The 23,695-nt window shown below is 46.6% G+C and overlaps 1 protein-coding gene across 4 annotated transcripts in view; it reads right to left on the bottom strand.

Moving 5' to 3' along the window:
* Positions 1–295: 295 nt before the first annotated feature.
* Positions 296–23,695, bottom strand: part of large2 (LARGE xylosyl- and glucuronyltransferase 2) — a 41,277-nt gene continuing 17,877 nt past the window's right edge. For 3 of the 4 annotated variants that reach the window (XM_068310402.1, XM_068310411.1, XM_068310420.1), the window contains 14 exons: positions 21,330–21,527; positions 20,840–21,129; positions 19,983–20,065; positions 19,188–19,311; positions 18,335–18,506; positions 18,149–18,253; positions 17,955–18,067; positions 17,384–17,509; positions 17,140–17,295; positions 16,699–16,862; positions 16,339–16,617; positions 15,520–15,666; positions 15,245–15,440; positions 14,091–15,130 (listed from right to left, as the gene is read on the bottom strand). In XM_068310402.1, coding sequence (XP_068166503.1) covers positions 14,933–15,130; positions 15,245–15,440; positions 15,520–15,666; positions 16,339–16,617; positions 16,699–16,862; positions 17,140–17,295; positions 17,384–17,509; positions 17,955–18,067; positions 18,149–18,253; positions 18,335–18,506; positions 19,188–19,311; positions 19,983–20,065; positions 20,840–21,129; positions 21,330–21,429 — 2,253 coding nt within the window. In that variant the 5' untranslated portion in view covers positions 21,430–21,527 and the 3' untranslated portion in view covers positions 14,091–14,932. Of the gene's footprint in view, positions 911–14,090; positions 15,131–15,244; positions 15,441–15,519; positions 15,667–16,338; positions 16,618–16,698; positions 16,863–17,139; positions 17,296–17,383; positions 17,510–17,954; positions 18,068–18,148; positions 18,254–18,334; positions 18,507–19,187; positions 19,312–19,982; positions 20,066–20,839; positions 21,130–21,329; positions 21,528–23,695 lie in introns of those variants that run through there. The other variant, XR_011035011.1, reaches the window with a different exon arrangement.

Below are 23,695 nucleotides of genomic sequence, written 5' to 3'. Positions count from 1 at the left end.
TCCTGGGTCGTCACGGCAACGTCGTTACCGGTACCGTATGGAGCGCCTTAAACCAGCTGGGTTCGCCGTAACGCTAAACTTCTTTCAAGTTGTTTAGTCTTCAATATGTGTGTGTGTGTGTGTGTGTGTGTGTGTGTGTGTGTGTGTGTGTGTGTGTGTGTGTGTGTGTGTGTGTGTGTGTGTGTGTGTTAATATTAATTAAACATATTAATATGAACTAGAGTTGTTACTAACTCCGCGAAGTCCGCCAGTAACGAATGGCGGCTAGCTCAATGCTAACATAATATGGAAAATCCCATTGATAGGGCTAGTGCGTTAGCATCGGCAGCACGATATTTCTGTCCGGTGAGATGGGGGGGGCGTGAGTGGGGGTGGGAGCTTGTGTTTGTCTCCACGTCTGACAGGAAGTCGCTCTGCAGTGACAGGAAGTGCTTCAGCAGCCACTTCCTCCTCCTCCTGGTGGACTGAAGCTGACCTCCTCGTCTGATGAGGTTCCTGACATCAGACCTTCACTGGTCCTCCTCATCTGATGAGGAGCCAGGAGGTTAATGGAGCCACGTTCTCCTCCACTGGCCCCCGGCTCTCCTCGGGGGCCGAATCCAAATTGATCTTCCGCCGTTTTGTGGAGATTAAATTTGCCAGTAACGGCTTCCGTTCCGTGAAGACAGATAAAGCTCCATCTGCTCCTGCTTGGAGCTCCTGCAGGCTCCTTCTCCTCCTGAACTCTTCTTTCTCCCCGTGGAAGGAGGAAAGGTTTCACTGTTAACACGCGTCGACACGCTCAGAGGAAAGTCTACAGGTTTAACACGCCTGTTGAAGTCCTCACGCCGCTGGGATCAGAGGAGGCTTTGGGTTTGATGTTCCTCCACAGGAGGGGAGGAACCAAACGTCCTTTGAATTCTGGACACGCCTAAAAAAAAAAAAAAAACCCAGGTTAGCGGCTAACTTCTCCTTCCTGTCCGAGATGCACTGAAACGTAGCCTGGATGCTAACGAAATCAGAGCGCCAACCAGATCAATCTGATCCAGATTAAACTAACTTGGATTAAGTTGTTCTCGATTATACGTCACTTTTTGTACGTCACGGGAAAAAATTTTTAAAAAGTCCAGGACAGAACTGAGTGGTTATCTACAGTTTAGTCTGGAGTTAATTCAGATTACGTCGCGTTTCGGTTTGTTTCGACTGAAATGTTGAGAGGAAAATATTAAAATATCAGCTGTTATTTGAACTAGATTAAAATATTAATCTACTTCAAAGGTGTTTTTTTTTGATGCAGGAATCAAACATGAACAGATTTAGTCTGAATCTGGATAAAAACAGGATCAATGTTCTGCTCCTCTCCGCCCCAAACCACACCCTCTACGTCTGAACCCCACAACCTGGGTTCATCTCAGTCCTCTAGAATTAAAAACTGTTCAGGATTGGTCGCTCGTGCTGTTAGGCCCGCCCACAAGCGACGGCTGGAACAGAATTCCGTAAGTGAATAAAAATCTAAGTGTTTTTCCTTCATCCCGTTAAAGAGGATCCATTTCCTGAGGCTGAAACGGAGAGGAATTACGACCCGATGCTGTTCGTCTTCGTCCATACGACCTCCCTCCTCTTCCTCCCTCCTCTTCCTCCTTCCTCTTCCTCCGATTCCGACTCAAACAGGAAATGGCGATAACCTGACGCGGGACGCTTGTGACCGGAAGGCAGGTGCCTTAATTTCCAGTAACGTCTGGTTGTTACGGAGCAGATCTTCTCAGAGTGGAGGAGCTAATGGCCTCTGGTGCTGCGTTGCTCTGAGCTGCCGATTAGAGCTCTAATGTGATTTACAGAGAGAGAGCTCAAAGAGGAAGAAGGAGCCGCCGCCGGAGAGCCGGTGGAAGGAAACCACCGAGGAATACACCTTATCTGTAGAGAATGATCCGCGATGTGTTGACTTGTGCGTGTGTGTGTGTGTAGATACATACACACTACATAGAGACTACATACACATTACATAGAGACTACATAGAGGCTACATACACACTACATAGAAACTACATAGAGACCACATAGATGCTACATATACACTACATAGACACTACATAGAGCACATATGTCAAAGTCGAGGCCCACGGGCGAGATCTGGCCCGTGACGCATTATTTATGGCCCGCCGGATGATTTTTAATTACCATTAGAACCGACCCGCAAGCCGCATCCGCCCGCTGGTGTTTTGCACACACTATCACTACATTCCCCACAATGCAACGGTAGAGGAAGTCACTGCAGCGCAACAAGTGGACTTTGGTTTCATTGTTAATCATTGTTAATTCCAACTCAGAGCGGAGGTTGAATTTAGCTACTCCCCTCCTCAAAAATGGAGAGCAGGGGGTTTCAAGCAAGGTGGGGGTCAGAGTTCAAAGGTAAACCTGCGTGTTTTCTGATGAGTTTGCATGTTCCATCCTCGACACAATGCCCCAGCTGCGCATCCAGTCTGCTTGGACACTCTGTGTTTCGTAGCACAGAACCTGCGTGAACAATTGTTCTCTCTGATGGAGCTGAATAAAACATCACACAGGAGCGTCTGACTGATTAACACCTTCACTCCATCTTGAGGGCGTCCTCTGCTCAAAGCCCGACCCCGACCATTGATCAACTTACAAAAGATGAGACACCATCAAACATCAGGCTCAGTCTCAGACAAGTGAGCGTCACACAGCAGTAACGTATTTCTAGTTTTAAAGTCAGTTCAATTTTTCATTTGTTTCTACAACATGTGTTGTCTCCTTGAAGGAAGTATTGATCGGTAGGATCGTAGAGCAGCACAATATTTTTAAGAAAAAAATTTTTTTTTGCACAATGACGCATTATTGTGCAAGCACAACATTGTTATTGTTCATGCAATAATTTGTACACAATAATGTATTTTGAGTTTATAATGCATGTAATTTCATTTATGCATTTATCTTGATATAAAGGAACATATTTTGTTTTTGAAGGACATTTACTTTTTCGCTTTTTTGTAGAAAAGGTTTCCCCTTGAAGTTACTGATAGAGCCATAAGAAAATACTGCATTATTTATTTAATCATTAAATAACATACACTGAGATAGATCTTGGTTCAATAGACTGTGTTCATTTCAGTGCAGTGGTACCTCTACTTACGAAATTAATTGGTTCCGGAAAAAATTACTTAAAGTAGAAAATTACCTAAGTAGAGACGCGTTTTCCATGCAAATGTCCTAATCCGTTCCAAGCCCCCTAAAATTCTGACATAAATGTTTTATAAAGCATAAAAATGCATCAAAACATGTAACAAATACATGTTACGATTAGATTATTACACAATAAATGAGAGTTGTGCATAACGTAAAAAACAAAGAATAGAATAAAGAATAATAACGATGGTCATTTACCTTTTAACTGCTGTCCTCATTGTTTTTTGCCCTCTTTGGTTCATGCCCTCTTGCCCCACCATGAACAACAGAGTGAATTCCAGTCCTCCTTCTGAACTTCTCCAACCACCCACACGATGCCTTAAACTCCTTAAACTTCCTTTTGTTTTAATAACGTGGTGATTGTAGATGCATTACGGCCATATTCTTTGGAGAGATCAACCAAACACAATACGTAACAGGTAATAGCCAATGGCAGAGCAGCTATGAGAATGTTGCGTTCAGGAACCTGTGGGAGATTCGAGTATCAGCCGATACTGTGTTTTTACATTATGTATGTCAAAAAAATTTTCGTAAGTAGAGGTAATATTTTCATGCTGAGAAATTTCGTAAGTAGAGGTACCACTGTATGTTTTAATAAAAACTGAACCATTTCAGCAAATTTGTTTTTTTAGCCCATCATGTATTTGACTTTGACACCACTGACATAGAGGCTACATACACACTACTTAGAGACTACTGTATATAGAGACTACATACACACTACATAGAGACTACATAGAAATTACATAGACTACATACACACTACATAGAGACTACATAGCAACTACATAGACTACATACACACTAGATAGACTACAGAGACTATATAGATGCTACATACACACTTCATAGACACTCCATAGAGATTACATATAGACTACATAAAGGCTACAATCACACTACATAGAGACTACATAAATACTGCATACACACCTCCTCTCTCCTGTGATTCTCTGTTCTCACATCTTTGTTGATCTCGGCTGCGTTCTCCAGCATCAACTCCTCTGGCTGTTCCCGCTACTCTGGCTGTTCCGTCTGCTCTGGCTGTTCCTTCGGATTGTCTGAAACATCTCCTTTTAGGGGGGGGAACAGCTGGTGGAGATCATGATGATGAAAGCTGCCCCACATCCTTCATCTGGCTCCTCCCCTTCCTCCTCCTCCTCCATCCACAATGTAATTGTGCATCAAACCAACAGTTTCTGAACGATCCTTAACCCAAACCACAAACAGATCGTTTTTCTGTCGGTGATGTCATCACGATGACATCACCACTGTGTGTGTGTGTGTGTGTCTTCCTGAGCGACACTTAGCCGCGTTAGCTTCTGAGCCTTCTGATCCAGGTGCTGAATTACGGCTCAGAAACTCACACCTCCGCTGTAAATCTTTGAATTTTAAACTCCTTACCTCATTAATTAACGCAAATATCGACTCCACTTAATGGCTTTTAAACTCAGTGTTTGATTTAAAGGAGTTAAAAAACATCTCTTTTAATTGCTGCCTCCAAAAGGTCACTTTTAATTAACGCCGTGACTCCATAATGTGATTATCAAAGAGTTTCACTCGGCGCATTAAACATGCAGGAATAACAGCAGCGTATGCTTTACGCACGATGCTTTTCATCAGTAGGAGACAAATCAGAGTTACTGCAGGAGAAAAATGTGAAGCAGCTCCAACAGCTTTCTGCAGAGGATTGATGGGAGTGAAGGTCAGTCGCTCCCCAACATCTTTGGTTCTTCTGCAGCAACGGCGACCCTGAACGCGCTTAACATCAGCGAATGTAAAGAGAAAAGCTTTGTGCGACAGAAATTCTCACCTTGACACGGATCAAAAGCTGCGTGTCGAGAAAAATAACATCAAACGTCAAACTTTTGAAGGCAAAAAACATCTCAGGATGATGGATTTTCCACTTGGTTTGAAGCTCTTCCCTCGCTGGGGGCGGAGCTTAAGGAGCCCAAAATGATAAATTTATCTCTAGATACGTTCAGTTAGTTTGATTTCTTGAATTAATTCCATTGTTTAGGAGGAAGAGGAGGAGGATGAAGGGCTTTGTCTGCTCATCGTGTTTCAGGAGCTCACAAATCTTTCTACAAACAGTTGTTGCTCTGGAGAAACTTTATTATTTCCTATATCTGTTTCCATAGTTACGAGAGAATTCCTTCTGCAATAGTGATTTATTTTGAGACGGTTTCCGAGGCAGAAGTAGAAAAAGTGATGAACCCGACTTTATGAACTCGTCTCTGTGGGAATTCTAAGACTTTTATTTTGTTTGCTTCCTTAAAAAGATGGAACTTTTTTTTCTTACGACAAACAGAGACGACTTTGGTTGATTCATGAATCGAACGCACCCATTTGTTTCCTGCGATGGAGACTTCAGGCGCTCTCGCTGACCGGTCGTGTTGCATCCCGGACTCGATTCGGGCTGCATCCCAAACGGCATCTCTGCCCGGATTGCCCCGAATCAGCAAAGTCCCCCCCCCCCCCCCCGGAGGTGAACCGCACCCCCTGGAGCAGAAGAAGATGGATGAGCAACTCCGCCCACTGGTCCAACGGAGGCAAAGGCAGGAAGACGACGCAGCAACGCCACGCAGTACTCCAACTGCCAAGGTCCCAAGATGACGGGTTGGCTTGTTATCAAAACTAAGACGCAGCAGTTTCCCGTCCTCTGCTCCCGTCACCTTCCTCCTCCTCCTCTTCCTCAGAGGCTGCTGATTCAGCTTTGGTTCTTTGCTTGATGACATTTCATCTCTCAATGTTTTGGGTGAGGAGGATAGTAGCTGCATCCAAATTCAGGCGCCGATTTGGACAGAGTGCATCTGAAATTGGTACAGGATGCATTCCAGGTGGATTTTCCAGTAGATCCACCAGGAAGCAGCACCTCGATGGTCTGGTGTGGTCTCTAAAGCTTTGACGGGTGTCTTGGTAGACACTACTAGATCCTGTCAAGCCCTGAACACTTATTCAATCCTGGCTGGACCTTAAACTCTACAGGATTCTTGCTGGTGTTGTTTCTGAGACATGAACGACCCTCAGGGTCCTTCAGTCTTGTTGGAGTCTTCATCGCTTCTCTAGACCTGTAACAGAGTCTGGTTTGTCTGTTCAACATGGAGAGTTGACTGGAAGAGCGAAGTGTGGCGCCTTGAGAGTGTCGAGCAATTCCGATTTAAGAACTTGGTGGAACTTTACAAGGAGTGGACTGAGGTCGGAGGCGGAGCATCAAGAGCCCTCCCTATAAAGACTAGTCCAGGAAATGGACTGCAAGTGTTGTGTTCCTGGTGTTAAGCCACTCCTGAACCAGAGGCAATGTCAGAAGCGTCTCACTTGGGATCAGGAGAAGACTGGACCATTCATCAGCGGTCCAAAGTCCCCTTTCAGGTGAAGGTGCGTTGTGTGCATTTCCTTTGGAAATCCAAGTCATAGAATCTGAAGGATGAGAGGATGGATCCAGGAACCCCAGCTGCTTGAAGTCCCAAGTGAAGCGTCCACAACCTGTGATTATTTGGGGATCCATGACGCCAACAGGTATAGATCCCCTCCAAGGATGGCAGCACCATCCTGGTGATGTACTGTGCAGACTCCAGGATATCCTGTAGAAGCTGCAGGGTATCCTGGAGTCCATGTTGTTCCTCCAAAGCCAACGGACGAAGAAGAACCATCATCTGGCTTAAAAATAGCCCGACTATATTTTGAGTCCATAAATGAAGATACGTCTCAAAAATGCGATTTTTTCATATTTTAGATCTCCTATTTTGACTGATCTTGTGAAATATTCTGACAGTTTGAGGTAGCAGACTCTGATTTTCATGAGCTGTAAGACGTAATTATTTAAATTAAAACAGACGTCTTGAAATATTTCGATCCGCAAATCAGAAATAAAAGATGTAGGAAAGGTTGTGTTGTATGAAAGTCTAACTTTTTGAATCAAATTAAGGGGAAAAAATGAAATGTTCCATTATATCCTGTCTGTGAGATGGACCTGAAGCAGTGGTGTTAGAGCTCAGCTCCTGCTGACAGAGCTCCATTACGGATTGGTTTAGAATCTGAAGGTGATTGACATGAGCCTGACTGGCTTTACCCTCCTTCCCATCGTCTTCCTCCGACGATGAAGCACAGGCTTCACCTACACGCTTTTTTTAAAATCACGTTAGACATGCTTTCGGGAACCAGATCAGGTGTAAAAGATGGATATTTTTACTGATGTAAGAGACGACTGATCCGACGGCGGAGCCTCAGAACCCACCCAGGTTTAAATCTGCTCACTTTATACCAACAATGGGACTCAGAGCGCCAATTATAGGATGTTCTCGGTGAATCAGGAAGGGTAATTACGGAATCTGTGCTCCCTGTGGGAGGAGAATTAAGAGAGTTGGTGGGGAAACGACACCGTTATTTATGCCGTCTTTTATTTTGACGGGGTCTCAGCTGTCACAACTTGAAAACAAGCTTCAATTTGTATGACAAGTCATAAAAACAGCCTCAACGCAGGATTTCAAATCAGCGCCAATCTGGAATATGTCAGTCAGGTTGGGTGACACCGGCCCCGCCCACGGGACGATTTACCTGACAACTAAATAAACACCTTCAGTCGCCATGGCAGCCAAACTGCGGGAGGTTTATTCCTACAATCAAGAACGACGCAACTGCAAACGACACAAGCCGACATAAACCTAGTTTTGTTTTGTCGGGGGGTAAAAAGCAGCTTCCTGATGTAGGCGGAGTCTGGCGTGATGAAGATCCTGCAGCAGCAGGTAGAAGATAGAAAAACCCTGGAGATGGAAAACCTCAACACCTTTAATGGTTTTCTGTTGCCTGAAGGAGTCATTAAACATCTGACCGCAAGATTTATGTGGACACACCGAGTCAGTTCAGTAGCGGCCAAAGAAGAATGAATCATTCAGGAGCAGATGATCCACGATATAAACGTCCATAAAGGCTTGATATCGCCGTGTCGCGTTGCTGTCTGCATCCTGTTGATCGCAGAAGCTTTCAGCCAATAAAAAGCCCACCATCAACATGTTGTCTCTGGTGTGTATGCAGGTTAATAGGGCCGTGTGTGTGTGTGTGTGTGTGTGTGTATGTCGTGTGTGTCGCACAATGAGTTTTGGATGAGTCCCATTTGTAGCGCATCATTAACCCCCTTTGGCTCTGGGCTCGTCCTCCGACAGGCCAATCTATAAATACAGTCGGCTGGGCGTCGCCGCCCGACCGACTAAAAACTGAAACCGACAAAGACGTGAAGAAAGGAGGAAGAGGAGGAAGATGAAACCAGAAGTTAGCAATTAGCAGTTAGCGCTAAATAAGAAACGGCGGCGTTGGCTTTCAGGGTTAGAAAGCAAACTGTTAGGAATCACATCCAGCTCTTGCAGACCAATCCCAGCGCCACCAACCTGGAGGTCCGACCCACCTCCAGGTTGGAGGCGGGGCCTGTACGGGACCGTCCCACCTCCAGTTTGGAGGCGGGGCCTGTACAGGTCTGTCCCACCTCCAATTTGGAGGCGGAGCCTGTAAGGGCTGAGACAGACCTGTACAGGTTGAGGCAGAATCTTCCCGCCAAAAAAGTTAGCAAACAAACCGCTTAGCTTTCAGGCTAGTCTATATTAGCCAGCAAGTTTTGAGCTAAGTCGTGTGTTTTCACTTTAAATCATATTTCAGAACAGCTGCGATGAAATTTGTTTTTAATGGAGTTTAATTAGAGCTGGGATGAAGACGCCGCCGCCGCCGCCGCCGCCGCCGCCGCCGCCACTAGCGGGAGGAAAGGGCAGAAACGTTTCTGGGTTTCTGCTGACTGCAAGCTGTTATCATCAGAACCAGGAAATCACAAGATAAACCTAAGGACACACACACACACACACACACACGTATACACACACACACACACGTATACACACACACACATAGAATCCCTTTTTCCTGCGCGTGTCAGCAGGTGACGGCGAGTAGATGAGGTCACGGTGGGCTCATCAAGCTGATGAGGTAAGCAGTTTTACACACACACACACACACACACACACACACACACACACACACACACACACACACACACACACACACATATGTCCATACAGCTTCCAGCAACATTTCCACCACGTCTCCAAACACCTCAGCTTTTCTATCCGACGCGTGCCTCGCCGTTTAGGCCACACCCCCTCCTCCCCGCTGCACCAGCAGGTCATGTGACTTCACGCCATTCATCACATATCCTCTCCTCCAGCTTTTGAATAGAACTTTTTCTGACATCTGATTCATCCTCAAAATCTATTTAAAAAGTCCTCAAAAAGGCGGCGGCGGCGGTCGCACGACGGCGCCATTCTTCCGCCGCCCTCCCTTTAGGGTCTATTTCCTCACGATGGGACGCGTTCTCTGTGATGGGGGAAGAAAACTGACAAAATAATTCAATCACAGCGCCGGAGAAGCTTTGTGGCCGGATTGACGCGCGACACGACGCCGGATCTTTTGATTAAAAATGGAGAGGTGTCACTCGGCGAGGAAGACGAAGAAACGAGACGCGCGTCAAACACAATAGGAGAAGAAGAAGAAGAAGAAGAAAGCCACGCAGGACGCCGGCGGAAGCAGATTAACGGATGAATCCGCTCCCGTGAACTGTGTCGCTCAGCGTCGCCGCGACAATGAAACGCCAATGGAATCCATTCCCAGGCCTGACAGTGATTGTCGTCTCTTCATTATTACGCAGATGCGTTTCATTATTAATACTTTCTGCCGCTCTCCAACCACGTAATTGATTTCCCTTTTCGGGCTGCTCGTAAGGCGTCCGATGAAAAAAATCAAACGTACCTTCACCAAAACTTTTACTTTTTTTTTTGCTTTTAAAGACTTTTCATTGTCGGATTTTCTTCCACTTCCTGGTAACGATCTCGTTGGATATCGGGCGATCGCTGGCGGGGTCAACGTTCGACTATTTTAAGAAGTGGTTTAATTACAGCTGCTTTAAAGGATTCGTACGAAACCGATTATCAGAGAGGGATTGATCACAACCAGAGGACAATGATGATTAAAAGTAGATTAATGAGTCTAAGACACGTGCTGATGTTCCAGAAGAAGTAATTATTGATGTGAATCGTAGGTAAAGTCAGAGATCTCTGGACTCCGTCTACAAATAGAACCCAGAGTAGAAGTCAAACGTTTCCCCCACTTAAGAAAACTGAAATCATTTTAATTTGTTCCAGTCTTCGAGATGCGGTCTCACTGATGTCGTATCCATCCGCCAACACGAGGTAAAGAACGAGATACGGTCTCACTGATGTCGTATCCATCCGCCAACACGAGGTAAAGAACGAGATGCGGTCTCACTGATGTCGTATCCATCCGCCAACACGAGGTAAAGAACGAGATGCGGCCTCACTGATGTCGTATCCATCCACCAACACGAGGTAAAGAACGAGATGCGGTCTCAGCTGAAGCACAACTTATCTCAGATTTTCCCTCGTATGTCGAACGAAAATATGGACAGCTCGTATCTCGGGGCACTACTTTAGTTCGCGGAAGGAAGTTCTTTCTGGATTTTCTCCCTGGTGACTAAAATTTTAATATTCAAAAAGTTCCTTAAATCACTTTTACTTGGGATTTACTTGGGTGGGATTTTCCGATGTTATCTCGGAACGAGCGGCTAACGTTAGCTATCGCTTCAGCCACGGCGCTCGTTCTTCAAATGGACCCAGACTTCCCTGTCTGACTTCTTCACTGTTTTATTTTTTGCGTTTCAGCACGAAGCTCTTTCTTCCTCACGCTAACCGTGTGAGCACAGAGAATAGAGACCCCACACCACCCCTGGGGAAATCGCCACGTATCGGATGTGCTGACAACACGCCGCCGCTGAGATTAACTGTGATGCGCTGCGCAGAACATCCCTCCCCTGCACTTCTCTGCACGCCATTAATCTGAGATGACAGGCAGAAAACGGGCGGAGAGGAGGCGAGTGAAGAGGAAGAGGCGGTTATTGAGCCTTTAGACATGGGGGGGTCGGGGTTGGGGGGGAGGGTTGACGTCATCCTCCAATCGTACGCTCTTATTTTTGAAGAACAAGACGGATTGCGACCACTTCCTGTCACTTCTATTTAACAAGACGCCACTGAAGGCGGGACAACTTTTCTATGAGGGTTCAAAAGAACATCCCAAATATGGCGTTTGGGATATGAACCCGCCCACAGGGCGTGGCCAGGATCATGTTGCTGTCGTAGTGATGATCTTAGAGTCACGCATTATGACCTTTTGACCTCCGATCTGAGGACACATCAACACGCATGAGCTCTAACCAACCAATGGCAGCATCATTCACTCTGGACACGCCCACTCACACGCAGGTGGGCGTGTCACCGACGCGTTGGCGCTCAGTCGTCACGGCGATGTCGGGCATCGCTCTGACCTCAAGAGTCGAATCCATCCATCAAACTTGTTCAATCCACACACACACACACACACACACACACACACACACACACACAACACACACACACACACACGTGTTCAGAGACGCCGCTGTCAGCAGTTTATTCGTCCGCTGACGGATGAATAGAAACGGCGGCGTGAATATAAATGACTTCATCAATTTAAAACTCCACGCTTTGAGCGCTGGACGACCCACCCCCCTGGAAACACGTGTGTGTACCTACACACACACACACACACACACACACACACACACACACACACACACTATAACATACTCTATCTGTCCTCACACCTGGAATCTGACCGGAACAATTGTTTTTGCACGGTGTCGGGAAAAGATCGGTCACGTCCGGAATGAGTTGGGAAAAACACGACATTTGATCCGAGCTCTGCAGCAGAGGAGGAGGAGGAAGACGAGGAAGACGAGGAAGAACTGCTGCCAAGGTGAGATTTTATTATCTGACAATGAACAAACTAAAAAAAAAAAAAAAAACCCCGACTTGTTCTTGTTCTCTTCTTGATTTTATCTTCAATTCAGACCAAGGAAATAAAAAGAAACGAGTGATTTGCAATGGAGGTGTAGAAGGCTTTTAGGCCACGCCCCTTCCAGTGGTTTTTAAAAGAAAGTTTTTTTTTTAAATTAATTTTTAAATTTAACTTAAAATCCTGGATTTAAAAATCTAGTCTGAATTTGTTGCTAGGTAAACATTAAATCGACCCGTTAATCAGTAACTGATAAGCAATGAAGACCACGCCTCCAAGTGCTTCTACCCAATCAGGGAAAAGCATCCTCTGTATAACCCCACCCCCCACCTAGTCCACCATTTTTAATGCTCCGCCATCGACGATCAGAAAGCTAACGTGCTAACGGGAAGAAATTCAATAGCCAGTGTGTGTGTGTGTGTGTGTGTGTGTGTGTGTGTGCGTGAAGGTTAAGTCAGGCATATTCCACTGTTCACGCTGCCTTCTTTTCTTCGTTGGTGACTGAACTCTGCAGGAGTTCATTTCTAGTCATTTGCATTTAAACGGGGGCTCCAAGGCCGCGAGGGACCCGATCCAGAATAAAACGGTTTGAACCGGCGGTTTTCATTAGACCAATTACACACATGGAGGATTCACTCGGGCTTAAACCACCCAACCTGAGGAATATTTTAACTTTTAATAAGTCGGGATGTGATGTAAGCCCTCAGGGGGTGGCAATTTAAGACCCAAAATAACACAAATTTAAACTCTTGATAAATAAAATTCAAAAGAGTAATTTTTAAAAAGGGCAAAATTTATTTAAAGCACTTACATAGAAAAATATGATTGATTTGAGTCAACAATAATAAATAGAATGCCTGACTATCCCCAGGCCCTGTCGTCACAACAGTACAATCAATATCCAGTTTCACGATACAGCAAAGGCACTAGCATGAACCACGATCAACGACGAGTCAATGGAGGTGTGGGGGCGGGGTCCGTCGGGAACCAATCCGGTTCCAGCCATAGCTCTGTGGACATCCAAACCAGATGCAATCCAAATTTTGGCCAAATTAAAACCGGATCACAACAAAGATGGGAAGCAAAGGGCAAAAAATACCCAAACGTGAAAAATTCAAAAGTGAACATGAAATTTAGATATTGTGTGTCTGAGTTACAACAACTTCCTGTTTCCTGGTAGATGAGTCGCCATCTGCGGCCTTTACTTTTTAAAATACTAATAAAAATATCAATGAAATGCTTCTGGAACTCCTTTTGAAGATCCAGTTCCCAGATCTGAACCAACCTGATTGGCGGGAATTAGCCTGTTAGCATAACAATCAAATCAAACCTCCTTTGGTAGATTTAGGGTATGACTGCGTATTTATATAAATTTCTTGAATTTTAAGTTATTATCTTTCCCGTTTCCATCAGTTCCTCTGTCGCTCCGCAGGTTTCACATGACGAGAAAGAGGAACAGGAAGTGACCTGGCGTTGATACCTCAAACCAGAAAACCAATCAGAAAAGGACCCTGGGACAGTCAGACGCAAAGAGAAGAACAAAACTAAACTACCAACAATGAATGTGACCGCAGTCGTACAGTAGATGGCACAATATCCAGTGATTCAGACATGAAAATAGAAATACAGACAAGCTGCTAGCCTTCAGCGCTAGCCTTCAGCACTAGCTGGCAACAGGTTGGTCCCGATCACTGGTCCCGCCTTGATAAAGCCAATAAGGTAATAACAGCCAATAACGTAAAAACAGCTGATACTGTCATAAATTTGCCCCTTCTTGAAATGTAATAGACCAGTAATGCTAACCCTAAACCCAACCCTAATGCTAACCCATGACCCTGACCCAAACCCTAATGCTAACCCCTAACCCTTAACCCTGACCCAAACCCTAATGCTAACTCTAATCCTAATACCAACCCCTAACCCTAATGCTAACCCGTAACCCTAACCCAAACCCTAATGCTAACTCCTAACCCTAACCCCTAACCCAAATGCTAACCCCTAACCCTAATGTTAACCCCTAACGCTAAACTCTAAAGCTAACCCCTAGCCCCAAACCCTTACCCCAACCCTAATGCTAAGCCCTAATGCTAACTCCTACCCTAACCCCAATCCTCATTCCAACCCTAACTCATGATCCCTAATCCTAACCCCTAATTATCACAAATTTATAAATGTCTGTTATTACGTGATTGGCTTCTTCACGCCTCTTTACAGAAACCTTTTCCTCTCAAAGGGACAAATGATGAGAAATAAATGACGTAAACAACATGGTGCGAACATGCGACAATCAGAGCGTAGAAAACGAGTCGTATGATGATCATACACCCACGTATACCGACAAAGAACATCCCTGAAGTGAACTGGGACGTGATCGCGTTTGAAGAGGTCAGAAAATATAGAAAGGAAAATAAAATAAAATAAACTAATTATTCAGTCATTAAAACATTGCAAATCTTTCTTCATTGGTTCTGATTCACACTGAAAAAGAAGAAAATATTAAATATCTTCGTAAATACTATGGAAAGTGATAAGGCTTGAAGCTTTCTCCAGTTCGACTGGCCTTACAAATCTAGTTCGAACAAGTCCAGGCGTCCCCGTGGACGGACTGCTTTGGAACAAGTCCTCTGGAAAAAGCCCTGATTGTCAGAGCAAGTTGTAAGAATATGAATTCCTGTTCTTAAAGCTAGTCCCATCAGTCGACCCCCTCGGCAAATCCTCTGTCCCATCTCCGGACCGTGTGCCCCTTGAGGCAGATCAACTGGAGAACGACCGCAAAGGTGCCCCGAGTCCACAAGGGTTGTAAAGCTTTACCGTTCTGTCGCTTCATGGCTGACGGGCTCGTGACCCCCTGTGGTTCTGTCCGTTAGATGTTCCTCTGTGCTGTGAGGTACTTGAGGGCAGCCGAGCCATACTTCCTGGACAGGTCCTGGTGGAACTCGTCCTTCAAGGTGTTTAGACAGTTGCGGTAACTGGAACTGGAGCGGAACTTGGAGATGTCGAAGCTGGGTGCGTGGGGCATGTGGATCATGAAAGCATTGGGGAGGACCATCAGGTCGTACTCCTGGAAAGACATGGAAAAACAACTGGTACAGACAAGCGAGACCAAAAGAAGCCAACAGGAACCTCCAAAAAGAGGCGTGGTCAGTGGAAGGTCCAGCAGCATCTTAAGACAAACCTGTGCATCCAGCTCCATGATGTGGGACACCTTGTTCCAGCCGAAGCCCACGAAGCGTTGGTCGTACTCGGGGCAATCTCGTCTCACCACAACGTACGGCTCAAAGTCCGCCTCCCACTCAACCTTATAAGGTGTGGTGGCTGTTCGCCATTTGGCATAGTCGGTAGGAGCGTGACCTTTAGGCCACACATGATACCTGGAGAGGAAGAGGGGCGTTGTCACTTCCCAATCCATGTCAACACTTTGCGGACACAAAGAGTTGCCTGTTGGGGTACCTGAAGGTGTAGAGAGTTCCCATGTCCAGCATGGAGAGCAGCTCAGCTTTGGATTTGGGGAAGGACAGACGGTAACGAAGAGTCTCAAAGGCAGGAACCACCAGGGCCTTCTTGGTATGAGCCATTTCTAGCTGCACCACCGCCTTCCTGGGGGAGGAAACATGACAACGTACTCTGAGCAGCCCTCCCTTGTGGTAACAAGTAGAACTGAACACCTAAAAATCATATCACACAACTCAAAAATCACATTACATTAAGTCTTAGTTTTTTAATAACAGGATTGTGAGTATTTTAGATGGATGATATCAATACTGGTAAACCTCGGCTTATGTTAATCTGTTCGATGTAAGTTGAAAAATGATGTAAATTGAATTAACTCGTCTCGAGGCTAAGCTGTTGGTAACCATTCCCAGTTCTGTGCTGATATTTATAAATGCATTTTCAGTTGTAATTGTTTAGTATGAGTCTATTTTAAGCTGGCAAACAATTAAATATTGTTTTTTAATATAGTACAAAAAAAACATCTTCGGTTTGTCCTCAGCTGCTTCTTCCTCATTGTGGGTCACGGGGGTTGCTACAGGCTAATATATTACATGTTTCTATTCTGATTTATTGTACAATAACATGATATTATGTGCTTTTAATGATTTACTAGTGATTTTAAGATTCCGATATTCATGATGGACAAACATTGAGTAAAGTTGAGTAAAATAACGTAAACTTGCCTTTTACTTTTCCGTGTATTTTTTGGAAAACTGACGTATGATCAAGAACAATGTAACTCAAAACTGACTTTGTTCTCTCGCGGGTCGGCCTCACCTTAGGTAATCATAGAGACCATACATCGGCAGGAAGTCCACGTCGGTCAGGAAGACGTACGGGGTGTTGGTGTTCTTCAGGGCCACGTTCCTCACCAGGTTGACGGGGTAGAACTGCCCCTCCCTGTAGACGATGTGGTAGCCGATGTTCTTGCGGCTCCTGAGGACCTCGGAGGCCTGAGCGTAGCGCAAAAACTGCTGAGCTTCCGCATCGGACATGTAAAGCGCCAGGCTGATGGGACCCTCCCAGTGCTTACAGATGGCTTCCAGCATCTGCAGCCTGCAGGCGGACGCGGTCATACGTCCAGTTATATGCATGTTTAACGAATAAATAGTTCGGATTGATGAGGACGTGCGTTACCTGTCCATGGACAGCTGGGCCACCAGCGTGATGTCGGTGTCGTCTTCGCTGGCCGTGTACTCGTACTGCAGGAAGTACAGGTGAACTCTGTGAACCGTGATTCGCTCTCGCCTGAAGTCGTAGCACTGGTCGTCCTCGTCCAGTTCCTCCAGAGCTTCCTGCAGCTGAGGAGACAAGACGCGTCCTTTTAAAACCCAATCTGAGTTCTGTAGGGTAAGAAAACCCAAAGGTTCCTCCTCCTCAGTCCAGGTTTCAGCTCTATAAGAAGGTCAATTGGCTTTGTGACCCGTGGGAGACTCTTTTTGAGGTCTTCTGTCAGGTAGGTGTTTTTCTTTGTATGGTTGCGTTTAAAATGATCCATTTATCAATTGTTCACCTCTAGAAGTTCTTGGCTTCAGCCCCCATGGAACCAGAACTTGCTGAAGATCCTATCTGGCTCACCTTGACGCTCTCTGGACTGGCCGGACTCGGGCAGCCAAACAGTTCCCGCCTCAGCAGGTTCCCGTCATACTCCAGGAAGGTCAGGTAGAGGTTCCTGAAGAACTCCACGTGTTTGTTCTTCACACGGAGCTTCTTGGGGGAGTTCCAGTGGATGACCTGAGAACACAGCAGGAGGTGATTGTAGAACATCCTCTCCTTTGAACAGCATGTCTCTGGTTATTGATCGATCGATCGGTGGGCGTACCTTCAGGTCGGACACCTCGGTGTAGCACTGCTCGGAGCGAGTGTGGTCCGACAGCTGGACGTTCCAGAAGCAGGGCAGCTGGTGCACCAGGACCGGGTTCTGCTTTATGAAGGCGTTGAAGATGTCCTGCACAGGGTGGACAGACAGAAGACAGCATGAGCATCACCGGAAGCAGCAGCTCCTGAAGGCATCACCACGGCGACAGCTAGACGAGCCAGATCTGATGCTGGTTTCCTGGCAACCAGACTTTAGCTTCTATTCTGACATGTTTTTGAACAATGGAGGCCCCCCCGGCTCTCAAAGGATCTACAACTCTGGCAAAAAAAAGCCTTGAAAACACTAGAAGACTGACGGATGCCCACAAATAAATTCTGACATGCTAGGTCGCTATTCTGAGGTGCAACTCATAATTAAGAAGTGCTACGTCGCTATTTTGAGATGCTAGGTCACTTTTCTGAGATGCTAGGTTGCTATTCTGAGATGTTAAGCTGCTAGTTCAGGTTGGTGACCCCTGACAGGTGTACTGAATGTCTGGACTGATGCATTCTAGCAGACAGGAAACATTCCTTACCTGATCAGCCAGAGATGTACTGAGCATGCTCATTAGCTCCCGCTCTGCCGTTAGCCGCCACATCTGCTCCCAACCAATCCGCCGCAGGCGCTCCAGGTAGAGAAGGATGACGCCTGCAGGAGAGAACAAGACATACATGAAAATGTCTCGGCGCCATTACGCGTCACGCCTCTTTGAAACTCCGCCAACGTTACCTGTGTTGAAGCCCCGCCCCAGGGCGGGCCAGGGTTTGTGGTTCTTCCACAGGTTCCCCAGGTACCAGTCGCTCTGGTTCTCCACCAGACCGATCACCTGCTTGTCTGCAGGCGGTCAGGCAAAAGAAATGACCTCAAAAACGAGTTCATAGGTCAGCAAAGGAAAGATCTAGAACCGCGTCTCACCTGTGAACTTCCTGAAGATGCCCCAGAGCTCGGCGATGTCGGTGGCGAAGGTGATGTCGGTATCCAGGACGATGACCTTTGACAGGTCTGAGGGCAGAGCTTTGGTTAGGGTCAGCTTCATCAAGCCGTAAATACCTGAGTAATGCTTGTTGGGGATCCACGACACCTCGGACTGAAAGCACAGGAGAACAGGTGTCAGTAGCATGAAGCTAAGTGTAGTGTACATACACACACACACACACACACACACACACACACACAAACACTCTCAGAACTCATTCATCAGCGTTAGCACTTAAAGTTAACTTTGCAGAGAAGTTCAAGCACCAGCTGACGTCTAATCTGGTGTGTGTGTGTGTGTGTGTGTGTGTGTGTGTGTGTGTGTGTGTGTGTGTGTGTGTGTGCGCGTGTGTGCGTGTGTGTGTGTGTCTGTGTGTGTTTTCTGAAGACGCAGCACTTTTTTGGTTCCATTTGCAGGATTTCTGCATCAAACAGTTTTATTCTCTTAAACAACCAGAAACGACTTTTAAATGATCCAACATCCTGATCATCTTCATCATCATCATCATCATCTTCATCATCATCATCATCATCATCATCATCATAACTGAGACAAATCCAAAAGGCGACTCCTGGACAGCTGCTTAACCAGAAGAGCCAATATCTGATCTACTGATCAATTATTATTGGTTATTAACGGCTAGTCTGTGTGTGCGTGTGTGTGTGTGCTTGTGTGTGTGTGTGTGTGTGTGTGTGTGTGTGTGTGTGTGTGTGTGTGTGTGTGTGTGTGTGTGTGTGTGTGTGTGTGTGTGTGTGTGTGTGTGTGTGTGTGCGTGTGTGTTTTCTTGCTCACCTTCAGCTCGTCTGCGTCGTAGAAGCTGACCTGGACCGACGGAACCATCCAGGAGCGGAACAGAGAACCGAGGATCCGACTGGCCACCGTGTCGGTTATGAAGTGGAAGTGGAGTGGGTTCCTCCTGAGGACCAAGACGATCAATATCCCTGACATTATTGATTATCCGCTCACAATCAAAACCGTCTTCAAGCGATTTCAAGTTCAGAACCATCAGAATCTGCATTTATTTCCACACAGGACAGAAAATCTTCCCAAACTGAAGAATTCTGATGCTATAATTAGAATTTAATTCATCAATTCGTTTGATTTTGACATATTGATTGATGATCAGAGTAATCAAGACAGCTCAGACCTTTTTTTCGCTTGTTGATAAAAAGGAAACGACTGGAGGCTTGAATTTGAATCATCTGCCAAACGTTTTACTTTTCAGGATATCGTGATTGATCGGTGATAAACAGCTGCTTGTTATTGTCAATAAAGTTCTACAAAAAAAAAAAAACATTGATGAAACCTGACAGCAACAGTTTTTTAATCTAAGACAAAAATAAACCCGAGCAGGACGTCAAATAGTTTTATTTTTAAAATCCATTGACAGTTTGAAGGATTGTCAAAAATCAGGTGTATTTTAAGACACGCCCCCTCCACCCCGCCGTAAACCAGGAAGTAGTTTACTGGAGGTCAAATATGGGAAAAAATAACATCTTTACGTCTTTAAAAATAACAAACAGGACGAAACCGAGCGTTTGCTGTGATTCGATTGGTTCCACGCTGAGTGGGCGTGTCCAGACTCACCTGTGGAACAGGACCGACTTGACCAGCGTGACCACGTCTCTGCTGGCGCTGTGACCGGCACAAACACAGGCGACGTGGATCAGCTGTGGAGGGAAAGGTGATCCGTCAAAAACCAGGTTCAAGGTTCTCTTGGGACCTGCCCACAATATGTTAGCTTTAGCAACGAGCTAATAGTCGGGTGGGGTCAGGTGGGGACGGGGGTGGAGACTCCAAAGAGGTTGAAGAAGGAAAGGGATGGAAATGTCACGACTTCCTCGACTATTTAAATCGTCGACAACTAATTCAATAGTCGTCTCGTTGTTGCTACGTTTGTCGCTAAAAACAAATTAAGGAATGAAAAAAGAATTGAAAAAATAAACCTGAAGTATTTATTTTTGTGTCTTTCCATGCTACACAGATAAAAAAACCGTTTGTTGCTATCATCTTAACTGTCGTTATTTTTCGTAAGCATAAACGTAGCATACTGCCTACGATGCAACTATTTAAAAGTAATCAGTGATTCGTCGACAGTGACGTGCGGTAAGGGGAGGCAGGTGAGGCACGGCCTCGCCTTCCATCATGAAAGAATAAAATGGAAAATGGAATAAATAAATAAAATGCTAATATTTATCCAGTGATGTGTATTATAAACTTATTTTCCGTTTATCGTCACCAATTTTAGGTTGTTTTTACTCATTTTACTTCATGTTTTTGTAAATCTGATCACGTGATCATGACGACGTCGGTGCCTCACCGCACGTCGCCGTTGGTCGACTATCAAAATAATGGTTTGTGTCAGCCCGAGTAAACAGTGGGAGGAGCTAGCGAACTCATGTTTCCATGTTAGCGTGTTAGCCAGCCGCTAGCTGTTCCCTGACCTCACACTTCTGGACGGTTGGCGATCGCGGACACTCCGTGTGGTTGTTCTTCTCCTCTGCCGTGTTGTCGCCGTCTTCCGGGCCCGTGTCCGCCGAGGCTCCCCACTGCTGGTTGCCATAGTTACCGTCTGCCGGCTGGCCAGCGGTGCCGTGCGATTGGCTGAGCTGCAACCGGATCTGGCGGTTCTCTTCCTCCACCTCTCGAACGCGCGACTCCAGGACGGCTCGTTCAAGGACTCGCGCCGCCGGCGTGTCGGCCAAACAGGGCGCCAGGAGGAGGGAGCGGCCGTCTGCGGACCAGCAAAGGTCAAAGGTTACCTGGCCGGCTCCTCCTCCTTCAGCAGAAGGCTAGTGACTTAGCATCCAAGGCTAATGAACGCTAGATGAAATAATAGCATTTCTATGAACATTGTTGAGCTGATATACGTAGAACAGACTCTGTTCTAAGCCCCTCCCCTCTGGGTGGGCGTGCCCCTGAACCAGTACTCACTCTCCAGGTTTCCAGCCAGCAGGTAGAACCAGGTGAGCAGGACAACGGCCGTTAGGGACGCCACCAGCAGCTTCAGGCGCCCACGGCACAGCAGGTGCATGATGGGACTGCGGCACTGAGGGTTGAGGGTCAGGGGACGGGGGGCGAGGGTTCAGGTGGGGCTCAGTCCCTCGCCGGGTCCCTGCAGCATCCTTGAACCTGAAGGTGAACAGAAAACTCAAATGAAAAGACTCGTGAAACCAGGAAGACACCCAGACCGACCCGGACTTGGTTTGCGTGACCCCCTGCTGAGTCGCTATTCCAGGGGGGACTGGATCAGGAACCGCTCCTGGGGAGCGGCTAGACCTTGTTGGAGGTATGTCATTGGTTCACGTCTCAGGTTCCACCAGAAGATAAGAGTTTAGAAATACTTCATGACCTCGGAGAAGAACAGAGGAATCAGGAAGTAGTCGGAGACAAAACAGTAGAGCTTCAGCAAACACATTCCAGAAAAACTGGAGGAAAACAAGCTCTCCTTCCTGTCTTTAAGGTGGAAATGCAAGACTCTACTTCCTGTCTCTATGGTGGAAACAGACTCTCTACTTCCTGTCTCTAATGTGGAAATGCAAGACTCTACTTCCTGTCTCTAAGGGGGAAATGCAAGACTCTACTTCCTGTCTCTATGGTGGAAACAGACTCTCTACTTCCTGTCTCTAATATGGAAATGCAAGACTCTACTTCCTGTCTCTAAGGGGGAAATGCAAGACTCTACTTCCTGTCTCTATGGTGGAAGCACCAGATTCTCTACTTCCTGTCTCTAAGGTGGAAATGCAAGACTCTACTTCCTGTCTCTAAGGTGGAAGCGGACTCTCTACTTCCTGTCTCTAATGTGGAAATGCAAGACTCTACTTCCTGTCTCTATGGTGGAAGCGGACTCTCTACTTCCTGTCTCTAATGTGGAAATGCAAGACTCTACTTCCTGTCTCTAAGGTGGAAGCGGACTCTCTACTTCCTGTCTCTAATGTGGAAATGCAAGACTCTACTTCCTGTCTCTAATGTGGAAATGCAAGACGCAACTTCCTGTCTCTGAGGTGGAAACAGACTCTCCACTTCCTGTCTCTAAGAAGGAAATGCCAGACTCTCTACTTCCTGTCTCTGAGATATAAATGCGAGACTCTCTACTTCCTGTTGGTCGCGGGCAGCAGGAGTAGCGTTAGCGCTGGTCTGTTAGCGCTGGTCTGTTGGCGCTGGTTTGTTAGCGCTGGTCTGTTAGCGCTGGTCTGTTAGCGCTGGTCTGTTAGCGCTGGTCTGTTAGCGCTGGTCTGTTAGCGCTGGTCTGTTAGCGCTGGTCTGTTAGCGTCAATCTACTTGCGCTGATCTTTTGGAACAGCGTTATGTTGGCAAACAGGAAGTAGTCGGTCAATATGGGACCTTTTTGCCACCCACAGGGGGGTCGGGACGTGAACCCAAACACTCTGCTGATGGGATGATTCGTTTGGCATGATGTGCGTCGTCAAGGGCAACCAAAGATGCTGGCATGGAGGGAGGAGAGAGAGGGGGCATCAAAACGACAAAAAAACAGAGGAAAGGTAAAGAAGAATAGAACGCCGAGGTGAAGAGAAATAAGAAAGGGATGTGGAGGAGGAGATAAAAGCGGAGCGTCTGTAAATGGACACAGGATGAATTATGGGATGCGGAGGCGTATTGGTTTTTCCACACCAGGATATAAAAGTGAGGGACAGCGCCACTAAAGACGACTTTATCGGGCGGCTTGTGATGATTCTGCAGGAGCTGCACAAAACACGTCCACCTCTGGAGCCGTAAAACAACCCCCCCCATACACACACACACACACACGCCCCCTCCTCACATGGATGATAACAGCTATAGCAGGGGGGGGGGCGACGGCGAGGGGGTGGCTAATTCAACCCCACCTGAGCGCGGCGCTAGCTGCGGATGTGCTAACGTTAGCTGCAGTGTTGGACCCGTATGATAATGTAATTAAGAGCTGAAGGTCCGGCGGACCCCCCCTCCCACCCCCGTCCCACCCCCCCTTAAAGATCGGGCAGCAGCGAGCTAATCAGAGCAGATTGAAGCGATAATCAGCAACGGAGGAGGACTTGAGGAGGCGGAGCTATCGGCTCCGATCTCTGGTGACCTCCACGACCTCTACGAGTTCCTGATTTTTTATTGGTGGACTGGGAGCAAAAAGGGGCGTGTCCCGTGGTGCGTGATGTCACAATCACATTCACCTTTCTGGAATAAATACGCTCCGGACCCGCCGCTCGTGTCTGCCCTGGGGCTAACCCTGAACGGTGACCCTTGACCTGCCGTCCAGTGTCACCTGCGGCGTTGGCGTCACAGCGCCTCCTACAGGACGTCAAGGC

This window comes from Antennarius striatus, chromosome 1 (genome assembly GCF_040054535.1).
Source record: "Antennarius striatus isolate MH-2024 chromosome 1, ASM4005453v1, whole genome shotgun sequence".
NCBI classification, from domain to species: domain Eukaryota; kingdom Metazoa; phylum Chordata; class Actinopteri; order Lophiiformes; family Antennariidae; genus Antennarius; species Antennarius striatus.
This window is presented reverse-complemented; position numbering and strand designations above follow the sequence as displayed.